This window comes from Malaclemys terrapin, chromosome 8 (genome assembly GCF_027887155.1).
Source record: "Malaclemys terrapin pileata isolate rMalTer1 chromosome 8, rMalTer1.hap1, whole genome shotgun sequence".
NCBI lineage: Eukaryota > Metazoa > Chordata > Testudines > Emydidae > Malaclemys > Malaclemys terrapin.
This window is the reverse complement of record NC_071512.1, coordinates 65,359,718-65,382,558: the sequence shown is the minus strand read 5'-3', so window position 1 is coordinate 65,382,558 and position 22,841 is coordinate 65,359,718. Positions and strand designations below refer to the sequence as shown.

The following is a 22,841-nucleotide window of genomic DNA, read 5'->3' as shown; positions in this document are numbered from 1 at the left end:
AACAACTTCCCAGTCCTGTCCATCTTCAAGGACTGTATTCAGCTTTTATATCCTCGCACTCTGCTTTGTAAGGATTGTCACTTATTCCTCTTTATTTCCACACTAAAAAAAAACATTAACTTTGCATTGCTCTAGTAGTATTTCCTCACAAGAATGAAAACACTAAAATGCAAAGAAATCTTAAATCAAATCAATGCACAGACTCAACACAATATCAAGCTCCAAATTACTAGATGTTCACTACTATCATGACACTAAACTACACCCCCCCCTTAATACTCACTTTAAAATTTAAAAATATCCTACCATCTCCAGTGCACATATCCAAGAAGGGAAAAATCACACAGCTACCCACCATGTTGACAATTGTAAACTCCCTGACCCCCACATTCTTCAATTTCCTGCTTCTAATTTGCAGCCTCTGCTCCCGTGCTACTGCAACCATGTCACCTCACCGCACCCCTGTTTAAAGCCCTTCATTTATTTGCTCTCTTTTTCTGCATTAAGTTGGAGCTCCTTATTTTCAGTCTTATAATTCATAGCTTCTTCCTTGGCTATGAAATTTCCTTATACTGCTCCATCCCAAATTCCTACTATCCTTCTAAATCTCTTTATCTTATATTCCACTCTTGGCTTTGTACTTCATTTCACATTGCCCCTACAAATAGAATTTCTTCCCACTGATTATACAGTATGCAGCTTTCCCTCCCTTCATTATAAATGTCCTCCTCTACACTTCCTTGTCTATCACCTGCTAAAGGAGTCTTTTGCATGTGTTTTGTTCTCTCAAACTCCTTGGGACAGGGACCTTACTATGTGCACCTATTGTGCACCATAAATAATGATAAACAACATTCAGTAGCATGTTAGGAGGATAGTGAAATAGTCAACTGACCTGTGATCCAATAGTATTCACCAAAAGTTCTGCTTATGGGTATTTAAGGCAAAGCACAGAAAATAGTATCTGGGAACCAAACTAAGTTTACAAATTGCTAAAATGAGGCCTGCTGCCACACTGCTTTCCTTACATTTGTGATAGGTCAGTATGGAAACCACTAATGATTTCAGCAGGCCAGAGCGCAAATCACAAGACTTGCCATGACAATCACAGAAGCTCTAGTAGATCTGTCAATACTTTGGATTTTGTTTGTCTATGATTTTTTTAAGTCATACCATCCTTTTATTCCATGAAAACATCTGTAATTTCCTATAACTGCAGGTTTTCATTGAAGATAAAACTGAACAACAAACAATTCTATTTGACTTCCAAATATGCTGCAAGTACAAGCAAATATTATAGTTTTGTGCATTTATTTTAATTTTTTAAAACTATGTTAGTTAACATACATACTGAGGGTTGCTCTCCAGCATTAGGTAAATTATCAATGTGGAACTCAGAAAATTGAAATTTGGGCACTTTTGATCATCCAGGATTTAAGACCCTGCAAATTACAGTGGCCCTTGCACAGCATTTTAGAACCCAAGGCAATAAAAACACTTGCACAGGTCTGATTGCATCACAGAGAAAGCTGTGGTACAGAAACTATGTACACACTGACCAATATGTTATATCTGAGTAGGTATAGTATTGATTTGGAAAATCTCTAAAAGTGTAAATAGAAAAGTATTAGTCTATATTAATGCTAAGAATGTGAAAAACATATAGTTTACCTATGCAAGAAGGTGAAGATGTCCATTCTCCATCAATACATTCTATTTTTCTAAATCCAATCATTCTAAACCTGCGGTTGCACTCATATTCCACTGAGTCACCATGTTGATATTTCTCATTAAGTTCACTGATAATAATCCCATTGGTAATGCTGGTTGGTTCCCCACAAACTTGAGTTTCCGCTAACACAAAAAGATTATATATAAACAGCTGACATAACATTTATCACAATTACAAATAGACTACAGTAAAAAAAATTGATAAAACCAAATTCATTGCTTCAAGTGGACAAAGGTGCACAGCTGACTAATGAATTAATTAACCTTACATCTCTGGAGATTTGGATTCAAATCCCACTTTAGGTCACAGGTGGAAATGAGTGCCCTGAACTTATCTGAGATCCATTTCACACAACTGACAGTTTCACTATAGTCAAAATGAATGGAAATAAATTCACAGTTTCAAATGGGAAATGAAGACACAGTGGGTTAGTGCAGTGGTGCACAAATGGCAGAGGGTGCAAGAGATACATGTGGGGGACACAAAGAGACTTTGTTCTTTTAATAAAAAACCATATAAATAAAGGCACAGGCCGTCTTATTTTCAAGAACTTGGTAAATTTCATAACCATAGTAGGCCTACTATGCCTTTAAAATTAATAAGGATTCTCATTCATTTTAAAAGTATTTAATGATTAATAATTGATATTAAAAGACAAACCAGCAATGTATATAACCACAATTGAGAACCTAGGACCTCTCGAGTGAGTCAGATGCTCTAACACTGAATCAATGAATGTATGGTCTCATCTCTGTGTTTCCCCTCCACCTTCCAGCATGACCTTCAAATCTGGTGCATGCACAATCTAATCAGATTACAAGTAATGGAGGAGGCACATGACAAATTCTGGGAATGGTAAGAGGGGGCATTACTGGAGAAGTTTGTGCACCACTCAGTTAGTGAGTGAATTTACAGGGGGATAGGTGGGATGGTTCAGATTGGGATAGACACTAGGTTCCAGGAAGAGCCCACAGAAGAGGTTAAGAATATTGAAGAGCCAGATTTATTAATAGGTATCCTACTTAAATAAACCTAAGGGAAATATTTACCTTTACATGTTGGAGATGCTGGGAACCATCCAAAGTAATAACATTGAGAGGAGTCAGGTCCCACTCTTATGAGATTTTTTGCACAGGAAAATGTTACCACATCTCCATTGTCGTATTTACCTTTCATGGGGGAAATCCTGACATGGGACAATGTCAACATTTCACATTCTATAGCTAAAGATGGTGGAGTGCAAAGGAAAGAAAAGATCATATTATAACAAATATTTCTAAGGAAAAGTGTTTAAAATGCTACTGATTTGAACAAAAAGGATTGGCCCTGATTAAAAAAAAAAAAACACAGTTGAAATCCATGGAATGGCCCCTGATAACTTGCATCAAGGCTTTAGTTAGCCATAAGAAGAATCTGGATGAACATAAGCTGGGAATTTGTAGAAGAGTAAGAATTCCATCTAGGGTGGGAAAGAAAAAAGGCAAGCAGGAAAAAACATGCGGCAGGGCACAATAGGATACAATTGTGAGGAAATAAAAAGATGACCCTTCAACAAATGAGAGGGTGACTTTCCATGATCTTTCCCCCACATCGTATTAATCTAAACAAACATTTTTACAAGTAACTTGAGAAACAGGTAGTTTTTATACACAGATTTTTAATCAGCAAAATCACACTTGGAGTACTCCATATAATCAGTTAATGAAGCCGGCCTTTCAACCTTGGTTGTTATTTGTCATGCCTTAAAATACAACCATTGGCCAAAGTTTTCATAAGATTCTTTGTCCTACATAGTACAATAAAAATTCTGTCATTTCCAAGGGCTGATCCAAGTACTCCGATTAGCTAATGCACAAGTTTCTGTCTTATAAAGTAAATAAAACCATGACATGTTATTCACTCCAAAACAGGCATATACCTAAGACTACTTCAGGTCTTTCTCCTCAAACCCTTCAACTCCCTATGAAGGAATGGGGTTTCCAGCAGCCTCCTCAGGAGCATCTTATGGTTCCAGAAAGGGAATAGAACAGCATCATTAGCTTTCCTGAGCAACAATACTAACTGTGTTCAATAATCCAAACAGAATTTTCTCTTGTTGTGGTCCTAGTATATGTCTACCACCATTTCTCAACCCACATTGGCTATCTAGTCTGTAACAATAGTACTTTAAGTAGAGCTGGAAGGATACAAAATACAGCTTTTGCACTATGTACATCAATAATGTCACCAATGGAATTTGTTCCAGAATTCCAAAGAAAACTAGGAATCAGAAAATGGGGTCATTTTAGACTATGAAGAACATTCTTTTCTCGGGGTTGCTGACTGAATACAATGAATAGTTCTTGGCTATTCCATCAGACATCAACAATTCCCACCGAGTCATTAACCACAATGTAACATGCACCTAAATCAGAGTTATTTAAACTAGTAATCATAAAAGCTATTAAAACCAGTCAAAGGAATTTGTTCTGCAGAGTAGAAGTTTATCTAAAACAAAACAAAACCATCTTACCCAGACACTGGGGCTCGGGAGTCCATCCATTTATGCCACACTCTGTGTAACCTGTTATGATTTTATTTACAGTTTGGTATCCATCTGCACATTCATATTCCAGTATTTCTTCAGGCAGAAACACACTTTCATTTGTGTGGAAATTAATATTCTTGAAAGTAGGCTTTCTACATGTCTCTGTAGAATTAGAGAAATTTAGTTATTGTTCTTAACTAGACACTCTGTCTTTCTAAAGCATCCTCATTATATCTACCTTTGTGAATTTAGGTCTCAAACTGTGTATTTAAAAATGAAAATTCTACAGTGCAATATCAAAATGGAAAATTCTACACAAAATACCACACAATATATCTCCTTAATTTTTCTTTAGGAATAAGTGGTGGTGGAAAAAAAGTTTCATAGATTTAGAAGGCAGGCCCAGAAATGAACATTTAGGCAATAAGTATACACCTGCATTTTGCATCCTTACTTCTTACATCATTTCCACTAGTGTTTACCAGAACTGATTGTCCTGGAAAATCTACAGTGATTATAGTGACTCAAACCTTTCCCTTGAGAGTCAACACTAATGTTCTTAAAATTCACAATATTTCCTAGCACAAAAGTTTTCCTTCCTTGGATTCAGGTCATTGCCTTTTCCTACCACCTGAAACTTGATAAATTCCCTTCTTTCAGTTACTGTACTATATTGTGCTATTGTAGCTGTTACAGTTCGGTTGTAGTCATAGTCCTCTGGAGTCATCTGTAAGGGCTAGATTCTGCTCCAGTGTAGGAAATCCAGGACACAGATTCTCTGGTTGATCCAGCTATGTTCAGCAAGGAACCAGAGCTGGGTATAGAACAAAGGTGACTAAGTTAACCTTCTGTCTTCCAGATCCTGAGGCTGCTCCTCCTCCTTCAAGCTATCTTATGCTGATTACCTATGGCCCCAAAGGGTCATTTCAGCAGCCAGAAGGGCCAGGACATCCCATTTATGCTGCCTTTTCCCTTGTAAACCCTTCACACCTGGGATGAATTCCAACCAGACAACTGTTTTTCTGGCTGTTTTGTGTAATGCGAGAAATGCAAAGCAGATGGAACAGGTGGTGAATTTAGCCTTATATGTATAAAAGTATAAGAAGTGGAAAGCAGCATACAACAGTAAATACGGAGTTGTCACTGCATTAAATAATGTGGACGCTAATACCGAGTCCTGAGGGTCTGGTCCTTGCTTACCAGCCAAACTAATAAATGCTGTGGCACTGTCATGCTCACTGCCTTTATTTTCAAATCATGGCATCCTTGAAAACCAGAAAAGTCAGACACATTTCCCTACTGATTTCCAAATTAGTCATAAGAAGAAGGGAATCTTCTCCCTGTAGAAACATGAAGATTATTCTTGACTGAAAATACTGGAGACCACTTAATAAAGAGGCACTCATCCAAAGGAAAGTTTATTTATTTAGACTATTCTGTTGACCCCGCTGTGGTAGAGCTATTGTAGGTGTCATCACAAGGGACACCACTTTCCAGAGCCAGAACTGCAAATAGCTTAAAGTTCACGTACTTTCACAGGCAGACAGCATAAATGGGATTTTCTAGGTCTTGGTAGCTATGCTGTTTATTTAATACTTTTCTCTATGCAATGGAATGGACTTCATTTGAAGACAAATCATAAGCAAGTTCTTTTATTCCCAAAGGTGTTCTATGTATGTGGATACTAATAGGGTAAAAGGAGGAATAGTCAGGAAATAATGCAGCCTGGAATAAAAGGAAGAGATGCAAGTCCCACACTTGGACTCGGTGGAAGATTTAATTCTCTACTTTAATCATCATATTTTCTCTCACCTGGAAAAAAGGGACTCTCACAAGTAGAGGAGGATAACTAATATACCTAAAGCGACAACAATCGGAAGAAAGTTTTTAAAATGTGCTCTGCTACTTTACATAAAATGTATGTATTTATGAATTAAATACTGATCAATCAATGGCAAGTTCTCTTATTTATGATGGTAATATTTTCCCAAACGATAGATTAATTTTGACCAATCATAGTAAGACATAACCTGAGGAGTCTCAGTCTTGCAAATTTCCCAACATGAAGACGCAAGCTTCTCCCCATACCTGAGTATGGAACTCATGCTCTAGTTAGAAAGAAGGGAGCAATGTGACAAAGTAGAGAGTTCTTCAATCATTAAATTACTCACTGATGCACTTTGGTAAAGGAGTCCATCCTCCTTTAAGGCATTGTGTTTTCCCTACATCTTTTCCTTCTGCAGTCGTGTAACCAATTCGACAACTATATGTTGCTTCTTCATTTAAATTAAAGCTGTTCTGACTTTGAGAGTAATAACCATTCTGTATGTCAACTTTTTCACATATTTCTAAAATAGAGAATGACATTACTTCAAGATAAATACTGTCAATTAACATATTTTTCATAAGCATAAGGTAACCATAAGAAGAGATACACCTGAAATGAAATGGAGGAACACTATTTAAAAACTTTTTGAACAATACGTTCCTTCATACTTTTGGAGAGTGGGAGAGGAAGGTAAGAAATCAGAGTGCATATCAATGTTTCTTATCTCTCACAATCATTCCTGATACTGACTTGTCAAAGACAATCTAAAGGATGGTTGCACTGAAAATGGTCATTTTGGTTCTGACACTGCCGACTCTGATTATGTGGGACAAGTTCTCTCTTTTTATTGTATGTGCTGTATGTATAAGTAATTTGGTGAAGCAGTGTCATAGTTTAATGCACCTGACAAATCATAAGGGGCTCATCAATGAGGAAGACAGTGATAAAACATCACGTAATCACAACCTGCCTTCTTCAGAGACAGCTTCTCCACAGCTGTGATCAATAGAGCATTCATGCTGGACTCCCTATGTTTAAAGGAGAGGGTGTTGCTAGCAGAACATTATCCATGAGGGGCACTCAAATTTGGAATTCCCTCTCTACCTGAATTTTCTGACCTCCTGGATACACTGCACAGCTCATCCATTTTCTTGGACATTTGAGGAAGAGTAGAGATAGGGATGGAATGAGACTTTGAGGCAGGATTTGGGTGTATGGCTGAATTTTGTTATGGAGTTTGATGACTTGATTTTACACATGATATCTTAATTGAGGATCAAGCACCCAGAGCAACCACACAATCTGTGCAAGCCACTCATGGAGGAAGGGGAAGCAGAGAGGCAAGGGGGAGCCATGGCTTTAATCCAGCTTGCAACATCCAGAAGTGTTGACCAGGCATCAACAAAGGAACATGCTGCACTATCCCCAAATATGGTATAATGCATACACAACTTCTGCCTCGTAGGAAGCTGGGGGAAAGATAGGATTTCATGGGGCACAATTGCTCCCTGGACCACTTTGCCTCCACACTATCCCCAACACAGACCAGACCAGTGGCTAAGTGTCACAATTTAGCCATATCAGATGGAGCTAGTAGTGAAATCTTTTATTAAGTTTGCCCAATACCATGCATGATAAAATCCCATTTTCAATTTCTTGTAACTTTGTTAGACTTTAACTGTTTGGATTGAAGGTTTCCATGTCTTGTGTCTGCCTGAGCATAATTTTTTGCTTTGTTTTGAAAAGTTTAAGCTGAAATGGTTTAGCTGTTTCAGAGACTCATGTTTGGGTAAAATATTCTGTTTTCATGGAATCATAGAATATCAGGGTTGGAAGGGACCTCAGGAGGTCATTTAGTCCAACCCCCTAGCTCAAAGCAGGACCAATCTCCAATTAAATCATCCCAGCCAGGGCTTTGTCAAGCCTGACCTTAAAAACTTCAAAGGAAGGAGATTTCACCACCTCCCTAGGCAACTCATTCCAGTGCTTCACCACCCTCCTAGTGAAAACGTTTTTCCTAATTTCCAACCTAAACTTCCCCCATTGCAACTTGAAATCATTACTCCTTGTTCTATCATCTGGTACCACTGAGAACAGCCTAGACCTATCCTCTTTGGAATCCCCTTTCAGGTAGTTGAAAGCAGCTATCAAATCCCCCCCTCATTCTTCTCTTCTGCAGACTAAATAATCCCAGTTCCCTCAGCCTCATGTGCTCCAGCCCCCTAATCATTTTCGTTGCCCTCCGCTGGACTCTTTCCAAATTTTTCCACATCCTTCTTGTAGTGTGGGTCCCAAAACTGGACACAGTACTCCAGATGAGGCCTCACCAATGCCGAATAGAGGGGAATGGTCACATCCCTCGATCTGCTGGCAACGTTCCTTATACAGCCCAAAATGCCGTTAGCCTTCTTGGCAACAAGGGCACACTGTTGACTCCTATCCAGCTTCTTGTCCACTGTAACTCCTAGGTCCTTTTCTGCAGAACTGCTGCCTAGCCACTCAGTCCCTAATCTGTAGCAGTGAATGGGATTCTTCCTTCCTAAGTGCAGGACTCTGCACTTGTCCTTATTGAACCTCATCAGATTTCTTTTGGTCCAATCCTCTAATTTGTCTAGGTTCCTCTGTATCCTTTCCCTACCCTCCAGCGTATCTACCACTCCTCCCAGTTTAGTGTCATCTGCAAACTTGATGAGGGTGCAATCCATGCCATCCTCCAGATCATTAATGAAGATATTGAACAAAACTGTCCCCAGGACCAACCCTTGGGGCCCTCTGCTTGATACCGGCTGCCAACTAGACATGGAGCCATTGATCACTACCCGTTGAGCCTGACCTTCTAGCCAGCTTTCTATCCACCCTATAGTCCATTCATCCAATCCATACTTCTTTAACTTGCTGGCAAGAATACTGTGGGAGACCTTATCAAAAGCTTTGCTAAAGTCAAGGAATAACATGGCCACTGCTTTCCCCTCATCCACAGAGCCAGTTATCTCATCATAGAAGGCAATTAGATTAGTCAAGCATGACTTGCCCTTGGTGAATCCATGCTGACTATCTATGACACCAGATATTGTCATAGTTAGTCACTGATCACTTTCCTCTCTTTGAAGTGGTTCAGAATTGATTCCTTGAGAACGTGCTCCATGATTTTTCCAGGGACTGAGGTGAGGCCGACTGGCCTGTAGTTCCCCGGATCCTCCTTCTTCCCTTTTTTAAAGATGCGCACCACATTAACCTTTTTCCAGTCATCTGGGACCTCGACAAGTCGACATGAGTTTTCAAAGAAAATGGCCAATGGCTCTGTAATCACATCCGCCGACTCCTTTAGCACCCTTGGATGCAGTGCATCCGGCCCCATGGACTTGTGCTCATCCAGCTCTTCTAAATAGTCCTGAACCTCTTCTTTCTCCACAGAAGGCTAGTCACTTCCTCCCCATACTGTGCTGCCCAGTGCAGTAGTCTGGGAGCTGACCTTGTTCATGAGGACAGAGGCAAAAAAAGCATTGAGTACATTAGCTTTTTCCACATCCTCTGTCACTAGATTGCCTCCCGCATTCAGTTTTGTCCATGTTAAGTTATTGTTACAGTTGTTTTGTTGAGAACCTCTAGCATCTCCATGGTTTGGAGCAAGAACTCAGAATTTGGCTGTGGTGTCCACCTGGTGTCAAAGATAGGTCTTTTGCTGTGTTCAGAAAATGCACCCAAATTTGGCCAAGATATAAACCTAGGAAAATCACAGTTTGTACATGCTTGGAGCTTGATTATTCTCTGAAGATTCCATCCGTACTGAACACGCTCAATCCCAAGGTGGCTGGGGCTGAGCAGGACTTTCCTTGCAATTGCCTCTCCTGGCTCCTATGGGCCACACTCATGCCAGGCACTGAGACTGTGCATATGTCTACATTAGAGATGGAATGTGTAAATTCCAGCATGAAGAGACATAGCTGCTTTAGCTCTGATCAAACTAGCACACTAAAAATAGAGGTACAGCTATGGTAATGCTAGTGGATAGCCACCTTAGTACGTATCTATGATCTTGGACAGGATTGTATGTAGGGAGGCTAGCCCCTCCTACTGCTCAGTACTGAGAGGTGGGAATAAGGGAACAAGGAAGACTATGGAGTTGGGATAAGGAAGAACAGGGTTAGGGACTATTATTATATTAAACCCAGAAAGATACGCTCAGCTCTTTACAGAAGACAAAGAAATTCCTGTTTCGAGGAGTTTACATTCTAACTTTTAGAAATGACACAACAAATGGGGTGACAAACAGAAGGGAGGAGCTGGGTGAAGAAGTTTGAGGGTCACTGCAATACAATCACACAGTTACTCGGGTCAGAAATGTGCATTTTCATGACAAGTCACCTTCTAGAATTGGTATTTTTCAATTTATCTTAGGAAAATGATAATCGTAACATGTCTATGTTTTTTAACCGCTCATTAGAACATAAATGCTGCTTACTTTTAAAGATACATCTTGGAGTAGGGGACCAGTCATTCTTTGTGCATGTGGCTTTGGTTTTCATATTTTCAGGGCTATATTCACGATCACACACATATGAAATTTCATCACCTTCTTTGTAGGTTCTTTTCCAATAGCTAACTAGAAATCTACCATTTTCCAAATGATCCAGAGAACACTTTCCTAAAAAAAAAAAAAAAAAAAAAAAAAAAAAAAAAAAAAAAATACCAAATGGAAGTCAGCCATTTAACAAAGGAAAACAAAAAACAAAAAAACAACCCACCCTCTTTAAAAGTAGCTATTCAATTAAAAAAAAAAAATCTTTCAAATAAAATGTTTTTGCTACACAGTACTGCAGCAATTTATACTGAAAAGACCTTTATTTTCAAACATGAATCAAAGATTTTGATTTTTTCACTGCCCTGCTCCTTGTTACACCCCCCGTGTACAGCTGTAAACAATTACACAAGATGCAAGACAGTAAAGAATCAGGTCATATGGGCCAGATGCTCAGCTGGTGTGAAACAGCAATCTCCAGTAACCTCAATGGAGCTACACTGATTTACACTAGCCAAATGTCTTGCCCAATGTGCCTCTTAAGTAGTGGTGTCTGCACAGATTCATTTATAGCATTAACCTTCAGAAGTCTTTATCAATCATATTATTCCCTCAAGTTATTTTAGTTATAGGTATCACTATGCTACTAATTGAATTTGAATATTAAAACAAAAAAGCATCTTTACAGAATCCAACTGATACAACTACTGAATCTCCATCATGTAGGGAAATAGATATCATTGCTTTTGATTGGGTTCGTGTTCAGGCTTGGGCACCAGCTGAAAAGTTCTGTCAATCCAAAATAAAAAACCAAGAAGTCAGATGTGACGGGATTGTTTACATTATGCCATTGTAATGGAACACTGCTTTGGAAAACACATCAACAGTCCAGGATAAACAAGGTGACAGGAGAGGGTCAACAGCCAAAGGAAGTATCTCTCACTTCCTCCTCGTTGTGCTTAGTCTCTGGAGAAGTGTGATGAAGTGATGATGGTGAAGTGTAAAGGTAACTGTGTTAAGCCTTCCAAACTAAATTCACAATGTTGGTGTTTCATGCAGCAAATTGAAATGTATTATTCAGACAGGCTTGGGTTTGGGTTCTAGTTCCTGCCACATCATCAGAACTGATCTTTTCCCTTCCCAATATTATCTAGCAGGATAACATGGTGCTCATGGCAAGTAGGCATTTTTTTCCTTTCTTCTAAATTCTCTGGGAGCTCTTCCATTTCTCACTCATCAGTTACTATCTAAGGATGAAACCCTGAGCCTGGTGAACTCAATGCAAGTTTTGCCATTGATCTCAATGGAGGCAGGATTTTCCTCCAAGGCCTTAAGGCCTCATGGTAAATTACTCTGCATCCCATTACCACTAACTTAGCCAATGCCACGAGTTTTGTTACAGAGCAAGATAAGTTGCTTCCTCCTGCCCAGGGCTAAAGATGGTGTTTCTACAGCTTTCTATTCCCCAACAACCTGCAAGCAAAGAACAAGGTCCAGGACCAAAATTCTGTTTCCCTGAATATTTTCTTAACCATTTTTTCCCACCCACTTCCATTAGCCACAAATGCAAGGAAAGTGTGACTGGCAATTACAGTGTGAGTGAAGGTATGAGGTGCTTGTGACTTTGTACTTTGTCAGGACAGGGCCTGCACTGGAAAGCCTTCCACTTTGTGTACCAGCCATCCTTCTGCTTCAAATCCCTCCATGAAAATAACTTGCTACATGAGTCTCTGAGCCTACTGACCTTGTACTGGATTTGCCATTCTGAGTTATATGTTGGTCTGAATTCTACTGAAAGGCCTTGAGAAAGTTGTCCCCCATCCCACCCCCACTTCCCAAAGTGTAGAATAAAAATTTTTAAACACCAAGACCTGAAAAATGGAAAGAATGGATAAATAAATAAAACCAGACCAAAAATCAACCCCAAAACCCATTCATTATATTCCTGCCACTTCTAACTTGAAAACCAAATAAGCTGCAAACTAAAAAGTTCATACATAGGCAGATGCTCATACATCCTCATGCCTCATCATTAGGGATTAGAATTTCAGTTTTCAGACTAAAATGTTGTTAACAGTCTTGCTGTTATTGACTGTGTCCCCACCAGCCAGACCACCCTGTAAAAGTTTAACAATGGGGGGCATAAAATTGTACTTTCTAGTTTCTTAGCACTTGTAGTTTTAACAACTACTGAACTGCATTCTAAACTTTTAGGAGTGTGGGGAGAAGTGAGGTGGGGTCATGTGGAAGCATTGAACTGTGCAGCTTCCAGAAAACAGGACCAGAAACTCTCTGGGTACATCTACACTTTGAGTGGAAGCCTGTGGCAGCAAGCCTCCAAACCTGGGTCAACAGACTCAGGCTCATACTACCGCACTAAAAATAACTGTATATACTGTGGCTCAAGCTGGAGCTTAGGTTCTGATGGCTTGAGAGAGGGTGGGCTTCAGAGCCCAAGCTCCAGCCTGAGCTGCAATGTCTATACAGACATTTTTATCATGGTAGTGTAAACTCCACGAGCCCAAGTCTCTTGCCACAGACTTGGAGGTTCTCTGCCGTGGACGGTGTAGATATACATTCTGAGGCTCATCAAACAGGGCTGGCTGAGAGTAAGATATTCTTAGGTGCTCCATGAAAAACTCTGCATAACAGATGGAGAAGACTTGTAGTTTTTTTCAGCTGGCTCTCAAAACTTTCCACTTAAAGTTGTAAGAATCTGACTTTGTAAAAAGCTTTGTGCACTAGGCTAAGAAAGCCTGGGTATTGCCTAAAGACCTTGTGTAACAGTTGTGATTCTTTTAGGAAGCTCCACTCCCCGACCTCCCAATTAGTTTCACCTTCCCCCCCCCCCCCACACACACACACCAGACCAAGTCTACTGGTACCCAGCCCCTATATATTATTTGTGTGTGTGTTTCAAGAGGTTGTTAGAAAATATTTGAGCCAGTAGAGTAGAGGTGTGCAAGAGGTGAGGGAACAAGATTTCCTTTACTTTAGATTGTAACAACATATGCAACAATTCACAATGCACCCGATGGCTTTTTCCAAGTCCTCTGTGTTGAGAAATACTGGCCTTATATTTAGGGCACAAGATCTGGACTGGAGGACAGGGAGTAATGAGGCTACAGCCCCAGGCCTCTGCTTTCCTGGGGAGCTGCTACTTCTTGAAATATACACTATACAGTGGAGAATTTAAAAACATTTATGCTAACACTAAAACAAAACAAAAAAAACAACTAAATTTATGCCCCCTGCTGCTATTGATTTTGTCCCAGTTTAAGCTTTTACAGTCGAAGTTTAATTTTTTTTTTCCAGACTTTTGTGTTGTTGGTATTGAGGGTGTGATTTGGCATCACAGTAAGTTGCCAGGTGCTAATGACAGCACTGCAATATCGTTTTAACCTTGCTTCAATGAGATGTCCAGTCAACAATTTCCAAGCAGAGCAGAAAAAAAAAATTAGAAAGAGAAAATTGTAAGCAAGTTACTCCAACGTACTATTTCTCTGCTAGTACTGCTTCAGGACCATCTTCCAAAGATGGTGGGCCATCTTTCTCAGAAAGTGATTGTCATAACTATAAAGGGAAGGGTAATAGCTGTCCTGTGTACAGTACTATAAAACCCCTCCTGGCCAGAGACTCCAAAATCCTTTTCCCTGTAAAGGGTTAAGAAGCTCAGGTAACCTGGCTGGCATCTGACCTAAAGGACCAATAAGGGTCCTTTCCCAAAAAAGACACCCAGAGGAAAGCAGTACGTACTGACTTTCATGGATTTTGCTACCCGATGGCCGGAAGCAGTACCCTTAAGCAACACCAGGGCTAAAAGTGTGTGCCAGGCATTAACAGACATTTTTGCCAGGGTAGGTTGGCCCTCCAACATCCTTACAGATTCGGGAACTAATTTCCTGGCAGGGACCATGGAAAACCTGTGGGAAGCTCATGGGGTGAATCGCTTGGTTGCCACCCCTTACCACCATAAAACCAATGGCCTGGTGGAGAGGTTTAATGAAACTTTGGGGGCCGTGATATGTAAATTCGTAAATGAACACTCCAATAATTGGAAACTCATGTTGCAGCAGTTGCTTTTTGCCTACAGGGCTGTACCACATCCCAGTTTAGGGTTTTCACCATTTGAACTTGTGTATGGCCGTGAGGTTAAGGGGCCATTACAGTTGGTGAAGTAGCAATGGGAGGGGTTTACGCCTTCTCCAGGAACTAACATTCTAAACTTTGTAAGCAACCTACAAAACACCCTCCGACATTCTTTAGCCCTTGCTAAAGAAAACCTAAAGAATGCTCAGAAAGAGCAAAAGGCCTGGTATGATAAACATTCCAGAGAACGGTCCTTCAAAGTAGGAGACCAAGTCATGGTCTTAAAGGCGCTCCAGGCCCATAAAATGGAAGCGTCGTGGGAAGGACCATTCACGGTCCAGGAGCGCCTAGGAGCTGTTAACTATCTCATAGCCTCCCCCACCTCCAACATAAAGCCTAAGGTATACCATGTTAATTCTCTTAAGCCCTTTTATTCTAGAGAATTAAACGTTTGCCAGTTTACAGCCCAGGAAACAGATGACGCGGAGTGGCCTGAAGGTGTCTACTACGAAGAAAAAAAGGATGGTGGCGTGGAAGAGGTGAACCTCTCCACGACCCTTGGACGTCTGCAGCAACAGCAAATCAAGAAGCTGTGCACAAGCTTTGCACCAATTTTCTCAGCCACTCCAGAATGGACCGAACGGGCATACCACTCCATTGACACAGGTAATGCTCACCCTATTAGAACCCCACCCTACCGGGAGTCACCTCATGCCAAAACTGCTATACAAAGGGAGATCCAGGACATGCTACAGATGGGTATAATCCGCCCCTCTAAGAGTGCATGGGCATCTCCAGTGGTTCTAGTTCCCAAACCAAATGGGGAAATACGCTTTTGCGTGGACTACCGTAAGCTAAATGCTGTAACTCGTCCTGACAACTATCCAATGCCACGCACAAATAAGCTATTGGAGAAATTGGGACATGCCCAATTCATCTCTACTTTGGACTTAACCAAGGGGTACTGGCAAGTACCACTAAATAAACCCGCTAAGGAAAGGTCAGCCTTCGTCACCCAGGCAGGGGTGTATAAATTCAATGTACTCCCTCTCGGGTTGCGAAATGCACCCGCCACCTTCCAAAAACTTGTAGATGGTCTCCTAGCGGAATTGGGAGAATCTGCAGTTGCCTACCTCAATGATGTGGCCATTTTTTCTGATTCATGGGCAAAGCACATGGAGCACCTGAAAAAAGTTTTCGAGCGCATCCAGCAGGCAGAACTAACTGTTAAGGCTAAAAAGTGTCAAATAGGCCAAAACAAAGTGATTTACCTGGGGCACCAGGTGGGTCAAGGAACTATAAATCCCCTACAGGCCAAAGTGGATGCTATCCAAAAGTGGCCGGTTCCAAAGTCTCAAAAACAGGTCCAATCCTTCTTAGGCTTGGCTGGATATTATAGGCGATTTGTACCCCACTACAGCCAAATCGCCACCCCGCTAACAGACCTAACCAAAAAGAAACAGCCAAATGCAGTTCAGTGGACTGATGAGTGTCAAAAGGCCTTTAACCAGCTTAAGGCAACACTCATGTCTAACCCTGTGCTAAGGGCCCCAAACTTTAACAAACCGTTCCAAGTAACCACAAATGCGTCCGAGCGAGGCGTGGGAGCAGTTTTAATGCAGAAAGGACCGAATCAAAAATTGCATCCTGTCGTATTTCTCAGTAAAAAACTGTCTAAAAGGGAAAGCCATTGGTCAATCAGCGAAAAGGAATGCTATGCCATTGTGTACGCGCTGGAAAAGCTACGCCCATATGTTTGGGGACGGCGTTTTCAACTACAAACAGACCATGCTGCGCTACAGTGCCTTCATACCGCCAAGGAAAATAACAAAAAACTTCTTCGGTGGAGTTTAGCTCTCCAAAATTTTGATTTTGAAATACAACACATTTCGGGAGCTTCTAATAAAGTGGCTGATGCACTCTCCCGGAAAAGTTTCCCAGAGTTAACTGATTAACAATTGTTCTTAAAATGAAACATATTGTTAGTTTTTATATAATCAGTAGTATGTCTAAAGGTACATGTGTCTTATTAACTCTGTTTTCTCCTAAAACTCCAGGAAGAAATCACAGCCAGTGTGGGACCAAACATTCAACACTATCTGTGATTTGGGGGGCGTGTCATAACTATAAAGGGAAGGGTAATAGCTGAAGTACTATATGCAATTGTTCATTATGATATTAATAGTTGATGTTTTCACGTAAAGAACATAATTTATGATCTTATGTAAGACTCAGAATTAGGCCATGTTTATGCACTAGTTATGTATCTAATAATAATTATCTAGTTAGAAGTACAGATATTATTTGCATGATATTGATGTAGCAAAACATTTTTCGAAAGAGCCTATGTCCTATTGCAATCTTTGACTTGTTACGGTATCTTTCATTTGTAGATTTTGTATGATTGTGAAAACCACCAGAATTTGGTCAGTCTTTGTATGAATGAGAGAAGATTTTACAGATAGTTATGAGATGAAGTTATTTGATGGATGGCCTGAGGCTGCAAAGTGGAATGATATAAGGGAATCTTCAGTTGGCCACTTAGGTCAGGTTTAGATTTGCTTTGTATGGCAAGAGTGTCGCAAACCAGCCTTAGCATATGTCAGGATTACCAGCTGTAGGCCTCCACATCCACATTATCTGGGAGTGGCACTCCACCCTCTTGACTACCAAAGAGCAAGCCTCAAAAAGGCAAAGCATATGCAGCCTAAAATAGTGACCTCCAGGGCAAGCTGCAAAAGCCATCCAAGAAACAATACATTCACACACAGAAGGAAGAGACTCTGTGCACATGCAAGCAATGACACAAAAGGAAAGAATCCCTGTAGGTCTGTCACCCTCACAGATAGTTTCCTTATAATTGAGCATCCTAAAGAAAACAACCACTTGAGCCTGTCTTCCTCAAGAAAATTTCACAACCCAAGATACCCCTCCCCATAGGTCTCTCCACCTATTGGTTATTGATCTTTGTTCCCCCTGTCTAAACTTACTAGACACCATCACCTCCTGCTAAAACACTCACTGTCAGCGGGATACCATGTCCTAACCCAGCCCTTGCAACAGGGATAGAAATGCTGGTGGAGAGATTTGCAATGAGGAGGAAGGAAAAGGAGAAAAAAGAACAAAAAACAAACAACCCCTCTGCAAATCCTACAACCTGTTTATTGAAGGCCTGTTCCCACTTCTTGCTCCTTCTAATGCTGCTGCTGCCTCATGTGAGGGAGAATCCTTTTATGGAGACACTCATGTCCTTGGATGAGAGTCTTGGCTGGGGGAGTGCAGGGGATGGAAAGGAGCAGCAATGTAGTAACACCCATTCTCCCCCCCCCCATGAGGCTGTTGCTCTATATATTTATTAGTATTTATAGTACAATAGAATTTTTAAGGAAATAATAAAAATGTATATTTACTTACTAAGGCATTTTGGCATTGGATCCCAGCCCTCTTTAGTACATCGACTTAGAGTCCACCTCTCCTCGTTTTTAGATACGTATCCATTAAAACATCTGTAGTAAACAGACGAGCCTAAGCGTGCTGGAAAGGCTTGTTCTTTGTAGTTTTGATAAAACCCAGATAATTCTCCATTTTCTAGATGTGGGTCGTCACAGGGTCTCACTTTTAAAAAAGTTTAAAATGTACAATATTACAAGGAACATGAAAGAAATATTTAATTTGCTAAGTTCTGTATGTTTACTCATCAGTTCTCCCCTCAGCTTTAGTACTACATTATTTGAGAGTTTGAAAGTGAGTGAGTTTGTTATTTCAGTTACTGGATCAGTTAGGATTGTGTGCCCGGGGATTGTTAGAGCTCTTGTTCCCTGGATCATCCTTGATCATCTTTGATCAGCCCCAATCAGCCTTGTGATCACCCTACCCCTGTGTGATTAATGAGGGGGTAGGGCTGACCTAGGAGAGAAGGCCTTAAAAGCCAGAGGCTAAGTGACCAAGGGGAGCTAGCGACCAGGGGACCGCAAACAGGGGAGTTTGAGAGGGAGCTTGTAAGAGGGATCCATGATATATTTGCTATGTTTAGGAAGGGCTGCATCGCTAGTGCCAACACTGCTCCTGTCTCCTCCATCTGCGCCTGTATCCAGATAGACAACCTAACCATGGATGCCTCTACCCAGATCCTGGTATGGAATTGCATTTCCCACTCTCAGAAAGCCAGGCTGGGGGGAAAGGTGTGAAAGGTGCCTGCTGGTGGAATCTCTGAGGAAGCAGGTGGGAGAGCTATAGGAGGAGGTGGCCAGGCTGAGGAGCATCTGTACCCATGAGGAATTCCTTGTGAGTATTCACCTGGAAACATCCGATGCTGAGGAAGCTATCCAGCTACAAAAACAACAAGGAGTCTGGTGGCACCTAAAAGACTAACAGATTTATTTGGGCATAAGCTTTCGTGAGTAAAAACCTCACGAGGTTTTTACTCACGAAAGCTTATGCCCAAATAAATCTGTTAGTCTTTAAGGTGCCACCAGACTCCTTGTTGTTTTTGTAGATACAGACTAACACGGCTACCCCCCGATACTATCCAGCTACAGAGCATTGCTGTCATACCACCGGAGGAGGAGGAGGATCTGGCTCTGTCACAGGGATGACACTGGCTGCTGGTTACTTCTGACAGCAGGCAGTGTTCCACCCCTACTCCCAACCCACCCATCATGGTGATGGAAAACAGATATGCTGCCCTTGCAAAGAGCAATGAGGAATCACCCCCAAAGATGGAGGAGAAGTCATGTTCCCTCAAGGCTGAGAGCATCATAGCCACCACTCTCAGGATGAAACGCAGAGTAATGGTGGTTGGTAACTCTCTTCTGAGGGGGCCGGAGGCACCCATCTTACGCCCTGACATGACATTCCGGGAGGTTATTAATTATAATTAATTATATTAATTATAATATATTATATTATATTCTGGGAGGCCCATATCTGAGATGTTAGGGAGAGATTTTTGAGGATGATCTGGCCCTCTGACTACTACCCCATGCTACTCATCCATGTGGGCACGTATGATACTGCAAAGTAACACCCTCAGCAGATCAGAAGTGACTTCAGGGAGTAAGGGTGAAAGAGCTGGGAGCACAAATGGTATTCTCTTCTATCCTTCCGGTCAAGGGTAGGGGCCCAGGTAGAGACAGACACATACTGGAGGTGAATGCCTAGCTGTGAAGATGTTGTCGCCAGGAGGGCTTCGGCTTCCTTGACCATGGGATGCTGTTCCAGGAAGAAGGACTGCAAAGAAGATATGGGGTCCACCTACCGAGGAAGAGGAAGAGCATATTTGGATACAGACTGGCTAACCTCGTGAGGAGGGCATTAAACTAGGTGCGAAGGGGGCAGGTGATCAAAGCCCAGAGGTAAGTAAAAAACATGGAGACTTGGAAGAAGGGTTGGAATTTGGGGGGGGGGGGAGCCTGGGTTGTTACAGCAGGGATAAAGGAGAGACAAGACAGAATGGAGGGAGGGAATCAAATCCATATCTTAGATGTCTGTATACTAATGAGAGACGTGTGGGAAATAAGCAGGAAGAACTCGAAATGCTAGTAAATAAACACAACTATGACAGGTGGCATCACAGAAACTTGGTGGGATAATACAGATGACTGGAATATTGATATAGAATGGTACAGTTTGCTCAGGAAAGTCAGGCAGGGAAAAAAGGGAGGAGCTGTTGCCTTTTATATTAAAAATGTATACACTTGGACTGAGGTTAAGATGGAACTAGGAGACAGATTTGTTGAAAGTCTCTGGGTAAGGATAAAAGGGGTAAATAACAAGGGTGATGTCATGGTAGGGGTCTACTACAGACCAGCTAACCAGGAAGAAGAGGTGGATGAGGCTTTTTTTTAAACAACTAACAAAATCATCCAAAGCACAGGACTTGGTAGTGATGGGGGACTTCAACTACTCAGACATCTGTTGGAAAAATAACACAGCAAGGCACAGATGATCCAACAAATTCTTGGAATGTATTGGAGACAATTTTGTATTTCAGAAGGTGGAGAAAGCTACTAGGGGAAAGGCTGTTCTAGATTTGATTTTGACAAATAGGGAGGAACTGGCTGAGAATTTGAAAGTGGAAGGCAACTTGAGTGAAAGTGGTCATGAAATGATAGAGTTCATGATTCTAAGGAATGGTAGGAGGGAGAACAGCAAAATAAAGACAATGGATTTCAAGAAGACAGACTTTAGCAAACTCAGGGAGTTGTTAGGTGAGTTCCCATGAGAAGCAAGTCTAAGGGGAAAAACAATTGAAGACAGTTGGCAGTTTTTCAAAGAGACATTATTCAGGGCATAAGAGCAAACTGTCCCATTGCATAGAAAAGATAAGAAGCATGGCAGGAGACCACCAATAATCAAAAAATCAAAAGGAAGTCCTACAAAAAGTGCAAACCAGGTCAAATTTCAAAGGAAGAATATAAACAAATAACACAAGTATGTAGGAACAAAATTAGAAAGGCCAAGGCACAAAATGAGATCAGACTACCTAGAGACATAAAGGGTAACAAGAAAATATTCTACAAATACATTAGAAGCTTGAGGAAGACCAAGGGCAGAGTGGGCCCACTACTCAATGAGGTGAGGGGAAATAACAGAAAATGTGGAAATGGCAGAAGTGCTTAATGACTTCTTGGTGAAATCTGAAACAAAGAAGGTTGGTAGTGATTGGATGTCTAACATAGTGAATGTCAGTAAAAATGAATCATAGAATATCAGGAGGTCATCTAATTCAACACCCTACTCAAAGGATCCCCAGACAGATTTTTACCCCTGTTCCCTAAATGGCCCCCTCAAGCATTGAGCTCATAACCTTAGAGTTAGCAAGGCAATGCTCAAACCACTGAGCTATCCCCCTATGAAAATGAGCTAGGATCAGAGGCTAAAATAGGAAAAGAACAAGTTAAAAATTACTTGGACAATTTAAAGGTCTTCATGTCACCAGGGCCTGATGAACTGCCTCCTAGAATACTCAAGGAGCTGACTGAGGAGATATCTGAGCCATTAGCAATTATCTTTGAGAAGTCATGGAAGATGGGAGAGATTCCAGAAGACTAGAAAATGGCAAATATAGTGCCAATATATAAGAAGGGAAATAAGGACAACCCTGGGAATTACAGACCAGTCAGCTTAACTTCTGTGCCCGGAAAGATAATGGAGCAAATAATTAAGCAATCCATTTGCAAACATCTAGATGATAATAACGTGATAAGTAACAAGAACAAATCATGTCAAACCAACCTGATAGCTTTCTTTGACAGGGTAACAAGCCTTGTGGATAGCGAGGACATGGTAGATGTGGTATATCTTCATTTTAGTAAAGCTTTTGATTCTGTCTTGCATGACCTTCTCATCAACAAACTAGGGAAATGCAACCTAGATTGAAGTACTATAAGGTGGGTGCAAAACTGGTTGGAAAACTGTTCCCAGAGAGTAGTTATCAGTGATTCACAGCCATGCTGGAAGGGCATAATGAGTGGGGTTCTGCAGGAATCAGTTCTGGGTACAGTTCCATTAAATCTCTTCATCAATGATTTAGATAATGGTATAGAGAGTGCACTTATAAATTTGTGGATGATACCAAGCTGGGAGGGGTTGAAAGTGCTTTGGAGAATAGGATTAAAATTCAAAATGATCTGGACAAACTGAAAAAATGGCATGAAGTAAATAGATTGAAATTCAATAAGGACAAATGCAAAGTACTCCACTTAGGAAGGAACAAGCAGTTGCACACATACAAAATGGGAAATGACTGCCTAGGTAGGAGTACTGTGGAAAGGTCATAGTGGATCACAAGCTAAATATGAGTCAACAGTGTAACACTGTTGCAAAAAAAGCAAACATAGTTTTGGGATGGATTAGCAGGAGTGTTGTAAGCAAGACACAAGAAGTAATTCTTCCGGTCTACTCCATACTGATTAGGCCTCAAGTGGATTATTGTGTCCAGTTCTGGGCGTCCTGGAGGTAGAGGGCCAAGAACCAGTCCCCCCTTTCCAGTGCTGGAATTATGGTTGCCAATGGAGTGATGTCGGTACCGAGGATTGGAGATTCCAGTGTCGAGGTGACCAATAAGTCCTTCTGGCATAAGAATTGCTGCAGTACCGGTAACACTGGTACCATTGAAGATGTGGTGCTCAGTACTGACTGTTGT

General features: G+C 41.1%; 1 protein-coding gene across 1 annotated transcript in view; it reads right to left on the bottom strand.

The window, feature by feature from the left end:
* The window catches only part of CFH (complement factor H), a 100,145-nt gene that overhangs the window by 43,810 nt on the left and 33,494 nt on the right, over window positions 1–22,841 (bottom strand). The window contains exons 8-13 of the mRNA XM_054037505.1: window positions 18,110–18,310; window positions 10,550–10,732; window positions 6,431–6,607; window positions 4,245–4,421; window positions 2,782–2,955; window positions 1,672–1,854 (exon numbers count right to left, since the gene is read on the bottom strand). Coding sequence (XP_053893480.1) covers window positions 1,672–1,854; window positions 2,782–2,955; window positions 4,245–4,421; window positions 6,431–6,607; window positions 10,550–10,732; window positions 18,110–18,310 — 1,095 coding nt within the window. The remainder of the gene's footprint in view (window positions 1–1,671; window positions 1,855–2,781; window positions 2,956–4,244; window positions 4,422–6,430; window positions 6,608–10,549; window positions 10,733–18,109; window positions 18,311–22,841) is intronic.